The sequence below is a fragment of the Gekko japonicus genome, unplaced genomic scaffold (genome assembly GCF_001447785.1).
Source record: "Gekko japonicus isolate JY-2015 unplaced genomic scaffold, Gekko_japonicus_V1.1 scaffold1442, whole genome shotgun sequence".
NCBI classification, from domain to species: Eukaryota; Metazoa; Chordata; class Lepidosauria; order Squamata; family Gekkonidae; genus Gekko; species Gekko japonicus.
The window spans coordinates 239,570-248,846 of NW_015163646.1; the positions used below are offsets into that span (position 1 = coordinate 239,570).

General features: G+C 50.6%; 1 protein-coding gene across 2 annotated transcripts in view; it reads right to left on the bottom strand.

The window, feature by feature from the left end:
• SBNO2 (strawberry notch homolog 2 (Drosophila)) overlaps positions 1 to 9,277 on the bottom strand; it is a 129,773-nt gene that overhangs the window by 62,088 nt on the left and 58,408 nt on the right. Inside the window, exon 1 of one of the 2 annotated variants that reach the window (XM_015407639.1) lies at positions 5,003 to 5,154. The exons of the other annotated variant lie outside the window; for it this stretch is intronic. Coding sequence (XP_015263125.1) covers positions 5,003 to 5,047 — 45 coding nt within the window. The 5' untranslated portion in view covers positions 5,048 to 5,154. Of the gene's footprint in view, positions 1 to 5,002; positions 5,155 to 9,277 lie in introns of those variants that run through there. 2 annotated transcript variants of the gene reach the window in all.

Genomic DNA, 9,277 nt, shown 5'->3' on the forward strand with positions numbered 1-9,277 from the left:
CTCTCGGGAGCTAAGCAGGGGCGGTCCTGGTTAACACGTGGATGGGGGTCCACCAAGGAAGTCCAAGGTTGCTATGCAGAAGAAGAGGAAATTGGATTTATACCCCGCCCTTCACTACCCAAAGGAGCAACTTACAAACTCCTTTCCTTTCCCCTCCCCACAACAGACACCCTGGGAGGAAGGCGGGGCTGAGAGAGCTCTCTCGAGGACTGCCCTTGAGAGAACAGCTCTGACAGAACTAGGGCTTGCCCAAGGTCATCTAGCAGCTGCAAGTGGAGGAGTGGGGAATCAAACCCGGTTCTCCCAGATTAGAGCCCGCGCATTTCACCACCACACCAAACTGGCAGGCCATGGCCAACCACCTTTGGAAAACCCTACAGGGTCACCCAGAGCTGGCTGCACTTTCCCCCACCGACACCGAACGCCGTCCAAACACAAATCCCAGAAGCCTAGCTCACAGGTGACGGTGAACTCATGGACAACCCATGTACAGTGAGCGTTCTCTGCATGCTTGTTGATCAGTCTGGTGTAGTGGTTAAGTGCGAGGACTCTAAACTGGGAGAACCGGGTTTGATTCCCCACTCCTCCACTTGCACCTGGCTGGATGACCTTGGGCAAGCCGTAGTTCTAATAAGGAGCTGTTCTTGAAAAAAGAGCAGTTTCTGTCAAGAGCTCTCTCAGCCTCACCTACCTCACAGGGTGTCTGTTGTGGGGAAGGGAAGGGAAAGGACTTTGTAAGCCGCTCTGAGACTCCCTTGGGTTGTGAAGGGCAGGGTATAAATCCAATCTCCTCTTCTTCTTCTTCTTCTTCTAAACTGAGTTAGTGTGAGCTAGTTCACAGCTTTTTAGCCTCCAGCTCACACATCTTTGTCTTAGCTCAGGAAGGAGGGCTCCGGAGCAAACTGCTTTATGCAGCAGCCAAATCGCTTGCTCATTACATTAATGCCAGTAGCTCACAAAGTAGAATTTTTGCTCATAAGGCTCCACAGCTTAGAGGGAGCATTGCTTGCAACTATGAATTTTTGCGATTATACTTCGGAGAACCACCTTGGATAGCATTAGACACCATTCAAGTTTAATATATCGTCCACAAAAATTGTCCAATTTCATTTTTTAAGGTCACTCAAGCTAAGCACCACATCTCGTGGGGGTGAGTTCCATAATTATTCCATGCACAAGAACATAAAACCAGCCCTGCAGAGGAATGCTCCACCTAGTCCACAATCCTGTTCACACAGAAGCCATCCAGATGAACATGGAAGCCTCAAATCTTCTTCTGCCATGCACCCCCCCAATACTGAACTCCAGAGGTACACTGCCTCTAAATATGGAGGTTTTGCTGAGTCATCATAGCCTACAGCCTCTGATGGACTTCTCCTCTGTGAGCTTGCCTTGCCCTCTCAATCAGTTGCCATCCCTTGTGGCAGCAAGTTCCAAATGTTAATTATGCGTTGGGAGAATAAGCGCTTCTTTTTGTCTGTCCTAGCTCTTCTTGGCCCACACCTGGATAGCCCAAATTAGCCTTATCTTGTTAGCCAGTTTGGTGTGGTGGTTAAGTGCGCAGACTCTAATCTGGGAGAACCGGGCTTGATTCCCCACTCCTCCATTTGCAGCTGCTGGGTGACCTTGGTCAAGCCATAGTTCTGGCACAGCTGCCCTTGAAAAAGAGCAGTTTCTGTCGGAGCTCTCTGAGCCCCACCTCCCTCACAGGGTGTCTGTTGTGGGGAGGGGAAGGGAAAGGAGTTTGTAAGCCGCTCTGAGACACCTTTGGGTAGTGAAGGGCGGGGTATAAATCCAATCTCCTCTTCTTCTTAGGTCTCAAAAGCTAAGCAGGGTCACCCCTGGCTAGAACTTAGATGGAAGACCACCATGGAAGCCCAGGGTCGAGAAGCAGAGGCAAGCAATAGCCAGCCACCTCTGTTCGCCTCTTGTCTTGAAAACCCTAAGGGGCCGCCATAATTTGGCTGCAACTTGAAGGGTACTTTCCACCACCACGTAGAATAAATCCCACCGTCTATCCAAGGATTGCCCTGACCTGGATGGCACAGGCTAGCCCGATCTCATCAGATCTTGGAAGCTAAGCAGAGCTAGCCCTGGTTAATACTTGAATGGGAGATTGCCAAGGAAGGAGAAGATAAGAGATTGGATTTGTCCCCCCCCCCTTCACTACTTGGAGTCTCAGGGCGGCTTACAATCCCCTCCCCTCCCCCTCCCCACAACAGACACCCTGTGAGGTAGGTGGGCCTGAGAGAGCTCTCTTGAGAATTGCCCTTGAGAGAATAGCTCTGAGAGAACTTATGACTGACCCAAGGTCACACCAGCTGGCTGCATGTGGAGGAGTGTGGAATCAAACCCGGTTCTCCCAGATTAGAGTCCACGCTCCTAATCACGGCACCAAACTGGATCTCAAGTCCGGGGTCCCTACGCAGAGGCAGGCAATGGCAAACCACCTCCGACCATCTCTTGCGTTGAAAACCCTACAGAGTCGGCTGTGACTTAATGCCACTTTATACACACGCCCACTGACCTCTCCAAGGTGCCCCTGAGTTTTAGTTACTATGGGAGAGAGAGAAAAAGTTCTCCCCATCTGCTTTCACCACGCCCGTGTATAATTCTCTATACCTCTCCTTCAGATCTCCCCATCGTCTTTTTCTCTTTCCGCCAAAGAAAGGGTCTCCCGCCCCAAGGTAAGATAGCCTTGGAAATCCTGCAAAAGACCTAGAGATAGCTAACAAGGGTGAGCCTTGTTACACTTCACCACATTCTACTTGGTGGGAAAGGGGGAGATCCGAAGATAAATTCAGAGGACAGGGCTGGGCAGGATGCAAAGCCTTGGCTGAAAAGAGAGCCAGGAACGCCTCACCCTTTCCAACAGATTGTGGGAAACGAGGCCAGCGAAATAGTCTAAGCAGCGTTCCCCCTAAGCTGAGTTAGTGTGAGCTAGCTCACAGTTTTCTGGCCTCCGGCTCACACATTTCTGTCTGGGCTTGGGAAGGAGGGCTCCTGAGCAAACTAATGTATGCAGTAGCCGAATCGCTCGCTCACAACTTTAATGCCAGTAGCTCACAAAGTAGAATTTTTGCTCCCAAGACTCCACAAGCTTAGAGGGAGTGTTGGTCTTAATTGTATTTTTGCATTCAGCTTCTCTTTTAAAATAATTATATTTTTGAGCTGAGCGGCGAAGCTTGCCAGGTAAGTTTTCACCTCCCAAAGCCCTTTTAAGTCGCCCTTTCTCCTCAGAAAGCTGAAGTCACGGTCGCAATTCCAGAGCACTGCGAGAGATCCTAGATGTGGCAATTTGACAATCCAGTTAGCACAGAGTTTGCAGCAGCTATTTCAGACGGATCTCACCCCTCTCTCTCTCTCTCTCTCTCTCTCTCTCTCTCTCTCACAAACACACACACACACACACAAAATCCAGCGAGACTCACAAGCGGCTGTCCGACAGCCAGACTGCGCCTACGATCCACCAGAAGCTTGGCTTGTTACTGAACTCAAAGGAGACATCCTTTTGCGGCACGCAGTCGGCTTCTTTGCCGTCTCTTTTTGAAAGAGTCTGCTCAAACATCTGTGCAATTCCTAAGCGTGCCCAATTTTAGCCTGATGGAAGTTAAGCCTTAAAAACAAAAGGCACTTTTTTTCCTTTGGGTGATTTTATTGACAACCTTTGCACTCAAACTGTCAAGGAGTTCAGGGCGATTTAAGCAGGTTTCCCTCTACTGCAATTCTCACGGGTTACCGGCAGAAGTAGTAGCTTTAACCCAGGTCTCTCCAGCCCAAGTCCAACCTTCCAGCTACACCAACTCCCTTAATGTCTGGCATTATAAGGCTTTGCTCATTTTCAGTGGTTTTTTACCATGTTCTAAGCAACCAGCAAAGGCACGGGATCTTACAGGGTTTCCACAGGCATAAAAGTGGAAAAACCCATACTCCTGCACCTCTGAGGTTTTGGCGGAAGGGAAGAGGGTGTGCAAACGCGACGGGACAGATGCACATTAAAGCAAGTGACACGGACTTTAAAACAAAGATACACAACCAGAACACTGCAGGGGGTGGAAAAGTAGAATCGTGTCAGAATCGGATGGAAGGCATTTCAGCCGCCCGACTCATCAGCTCTACGCTGTATCCAGTGTTCCCTCTAAGCCTCCGGCTCACACATTTTTGTCTTAGCTCAGGAAGGACGACTCCAGAGCAAACTAATTTACACAGCAGCCCAAGCGCTCACTCACAACTTTGATGCCAGTAGCTCACAAAGTAGAATTCTTGCTCACAAGACTCCACAGCTTAGAGGGAACATATCAAGCATCCACTGCGCACCACTCCAAACCCAGAGGTATCGCGCGTGAAAAGATGCACGCGCGAGATCCATCCCAATCCAAGCAAGGACACGTAACGACTTTTGTTCAGTTGCTGACTTTGGTGCTGGGGTGAGGAATCGGGCAGGTGAACCACATGGAATGAGAAACTGGGATCCTGAGGATTTCCTCTCTCTCCAAAGATGGGAGAAATTCGTTGGGGGGAAATCCACTGGGCGAAAAAGAACACAATGCTGCCAAATAACCTGCCCGGGTCATTACAGAACTCAGAACAGCCTTTCCATGGCAACAGGCGACAAAGGTCACCCTTTGGGAGGTTTCGCTGGGGAGGACTTTTTGTTCCGTGACAGTTGGGGAAACACACACGTGCACCGCGCAACAAAGCCACTTTTCCACCTTTCCCTGCTTATGAGTTCACGACACTCCGAGAGATTCTTTGAGAGCAACAGAGTGACTGTGCCGCCAAGACACCCTGAAAGCAAACGCCGACCAGAAGGAGACAAGGAGACCCCCACACTCAAGCCTCTGCATTTGGGCCCCTGGAAAGCAAAGCGCTAATTCCCCCCCCACACACACACAGACAGTGCTTTTGAAAAATTCCCCTGCAGATGCAAGACAGGGAGAAAAAAGGATTTAAAAAAAAATAATAATAATAATAATAATAATAAATTTTAAAGGAACGTTACCTTGAAAAGAGATGCAAACCTGAGCCAGAACTGCACCTGGGACATAGTCAGCCTGCATGCAAGGGGCCGGAGCGAGTGGCAAAGTGGACTTTCCCTGCAATTCGGCTCGGCTCATGACAGCAAGCGCATCGGGAGCCGGCAAAAGCGGGGCATTGATGTATACTTTTTTTTTTAAAAAAAAACGGCTTTAAATTAGAAAGAGCGAAAAAGTGGAGGAGGAAGAGGTGAGGGGGACACACGGGGTGGGGGGGTGGGAGAAGCCGGCCCCAAGGCGCAGATCGCTCTCCTCTGCCATAAAGTGTGCGGCAATTGGTTTAGTCACGAAGAGGAGGGCACTTTGCTTCCTCTAAGTCCGGCTGCCTGACTTTCAGGAAATGAAGCTTGCCTGGTAAGTCAGTGAAATTACTGGCAATGAGAACAGAATTACTGTACGTGGAGCAATTTAACCACAGAGCCACTGTAAACAGAGCCCCGTCGGCACGGGATGGAACACGCGGGACTGCGGGAGCCAGAATAACACTTTGCGGGGTTGCTCCCTCCCCACACACACACTGCCAAGTTTGGGGTGCGCCAAGTTCGGGGGGGGGGGCATATCTTTTTTTTTTAAGGGTGGGTGGGGGCTGAAGAAGACAAAAAACTTTAAATACACCCTTTCTTTTCCTCCTTTTTTTGGGGTGAACCAAAAAAAGAAGGCTAAATTTAGAAGAGGATTCCCAGGGGGCGGTCGTAAAACTGCGCTTCAAAAGAAAGCCGGTGACGTTTCCTCTCCCCCGCCCCAAACAGCTGTTTAAACTTTTTTTTAAAAAAGCAAAAAAAAAAAAATCATCACACACCAATACTACCAATCTGTAGCTTGGGTAAGTCGAAAGCTGGACCCCCGTCCCGGAAAGCCCAACCCGGATCGGAGCAGAACGCAAACCTTCCTTTTCAGAGTCTGTCCAGCCCAAACCAGGCGCTTTGGGAACAAGTTAAGTTTCAGGTTACCGGGTTCGAAATGAGGGTATGACTCAAAAAAGGAAGGGGGGGGGGAGAGAGAACCAAATCCTGACAAAATGATGACACGCTTTGTAGACTCGACCAGCATGATTCACAAACAGAGAACAGCTAAAATCTGGGAGTGCTTCTATGCCCAATTCCCCTTTTGTATCTGCCCTCTTTTTCGGAGAGGAGAAGCGACAGGCCTGGCCGAAGGTTTGGTTTGTGGTATAATCCAACATGCCCTATTCTCAGCACTGTTTATCATCACCTTGAAAAGCCGGAACTGGTGAATGGAGAGTTCCTAAAGGACACCGTTGACCCCACAGGATCTTGTCTGACACAAAAGATCGTCGTCCCTCTTACTCTATGCACCGGCACGGTCAGATGGGAAGACCATCTGGTCCAGGGCCTTCTCAGTGGTGGCACTTTGAGGGAGGAATCTCCCTCCCCAACAACTAGCTGCCTGGAGCCTTTGATTCTGATAAAATGATCAAGACTTTCGATGAGTTTGGCTGATTCCTTTCAGGCTGTATGAAGTTGCTGCCCCACCCCCTCCCCCGTATCGTAACGTAGCCATCCTAGTGGTCTAACGCAGGGGGTCCCCCAACCTTTTTGATCCTGTGGGCTCCTTTGGAATTCTGGCACAATAGGGTGGGCACAGCCATAAAATGTCTGCTGCAAAATGTGTGCTGCAGGAGGCGGGGCCAGCCACAAAATGGCTGCTACAGCTTAACTTCTGCTGCACGGTGAAGATCCTTGTGGCAGCTGCTGCCAAAGCAATGTTTTTAAATATCTCCGCAGCCAATTAAATCCCCAGTGGCCATTCAGAAGCCTTGCTGGGCAAATGGTCCACCTGGCCCCACCCATTTTCTATGAACACTCGGCGGGTGCCAGGAAAGGTATCAGTGGGCACCATCGCGCCCGTGGGCACCGTGTTGGGGACCCTTGGTCTACAGCAATACTCCATCTACTCTTCACTGCTGTTAGTTGGGGCTTTAAGGATGGGACGCCGCGGATTGTTTTAGCGATGGCCGATTTCATCTCTGCTAGCTATTGCGGGAGTTACAATATTGAATCCTTAAAAAATAATTCAGTGGTGCAGGCTAAAAGTGCTTTAGAAAGCCTGCACTTCCTACTCATTTTTAAAAACGCTCCCCATACTCCATCACCATACCCATGGCTGGCCCCCAGTCGTACCATCTCTGAACCGCAGCATGAGCCGTACTCCGCCTCCCACCCTAACTGGAATCGAGACTGCTCCACAAGCACGGGATTGACCAATGAGAGGCAGATTCGTCCGTTCGTGTCACTCTTTGACTACAGGCACAGAGAAATGCCGAACCCCCTGTCCTCACCGAATCTTTCCTGCACTGACTCACCTGGCAACGAACTCCCCTGCATGCGGTCTCACACACACACACCCAGCCCCCAGGGCACAGAGTCCATATACCCTGACATCCTCTCAGATCTGTGCACTGCATGGAAAGATTGACCCGGACAGGAAATTTGTCCACCACGACAAATCTTCCCCCATTGAGGAACCTCCGGCAAGTTTGGGGTTCCCTCTGCGCCAGCGTTATGAACTGCGCCAGATGCTTTCCAGGGCTTTGCTGCCATCTTTTCAAGGTAGGGCACCGTTTATTCCCATTGTTATGAGCAGGAAAACGATAACAAGAGTAACTCGCCCAAGGCTGTGCTGTGGGTTTAGGGCCACCGGAAGAGAACCTGAGACGTTACCCGAAGAAGACTGCACGGGCGTGTTGAACAAGTGGTTTTTTAAAGACGTTCACTGATGCGCCCCCATTACACACACAACATTCATTATGCAACCGTATATTCTTTGTCCGCCCACGGTAACAAGCCACAACTACCTTCCACCAGCAGGACTGGCTCCAAGTTGGGGGAGGGGCAAGCAAGATGACTTCCCCACGCGCCTAGTGCACACACACTAGAGTTCCAGATAGGGCTGCAAAGCCGCAGCGGGGAATCCGTGCGTCTTCACAGGATCCCTGCCGCGGGGGACAGCGATACGCGTTGCACCGCCGTCACCAGGATGTGATGCTACGCGTCGCTCTGGCAACGGTCCCGTCGCCAAAGCGACACATAGCGTCACATCCTGGCGACGGCGGTGCAACGCGTATCGCTGTCCCCCGCGGCAGGGATCCTGTGAAGACGCACGGATCCCCCGCCGTGGCTTGGCAGCCCTAGTTCCAGAGGAGTTAGCCGGGTTGGTCTGCTGCCGCAAAATAGTAAAGGCCCAGCCGCCCCTTTAAGACTAACAAACTTTACTGTAGCATAAGCGTTCGAAAAACACGGCTCTCTTCATCAGATGCATGGAAGGTATGAAGAAACTAGCCAGAGATATATAGGTGGTAAGGGGGAGGGGGGGAGAAGATGCAGAAAGTGCCATGTAAATGCAAAGCAGTTGCGAAAGTCATGAAAAAGGTTGAATGTGCAATCCAGGCTGGGCGTGACTCCTTCCACACTAGAGAGGCACACCAAAGGGCCGTCGCTCTCACGTTCCTTTAAGCCAAAGGTGCTGTTAAGGCTCGAAAGAGCAGAAAAGCTGCCTTCTGCTCCATGTGGCAGATGTGTTATACTTATTATTTATATGATTTTTTGTTTCTATCCTGGTCTCCCTAATTGGGGACCCAAAGTAGCTTTTCACATCATTCCTCCCAATTAATCCATATAACTACCACCTTGTGCGGGTGGGATAGGCTGAGAGGTTGTGATGGACCCAAGGTCACCTGGCTGGCTTTCATGGTGGAGAGAGAGATTTGAAGCCAGCCACCCCAGATTCGAACCAGTTTGGTGTAGCGGTTAGGAGAGCCCGTTTGGCGTAGTGGCTAGGAGCGCGGACTCTAACCTGGGAGAACCGGGTTCGATTCCCCACGCCTCCATGTGCAGCTGCTGGTGTGACCTTGGGTCAGTCACAAGTTCTCTCAGAAGCAGTCCTCGAGAGAGCTCTCTCAGCCCCACCTACCTCACAGGGCGTCTGTTGTGGGGAGGGGAAGGAGACTGTAAGACAATCTGAGACCCCTTCGGGTAGTGAAGGGTAGGGTATAAATCCAATCGGCTTCGGCTGGAAGGGCAGGGTAGAAATTCGAAAAATATATAGATAAATAAAAATACATCTCCTCTTCCTCTAATTCTATACTCTGATCATTATATTTAATCAGGGTCCCCAACCTTTTCCAGCTCACAGGCACCTCTGGAATTCTGACACTATGGTGGGCAGGCACAAGCCGCGAAATGGTTGCTACAAAATGGCTGCTGCGGGGGGGGGGGGGGGGG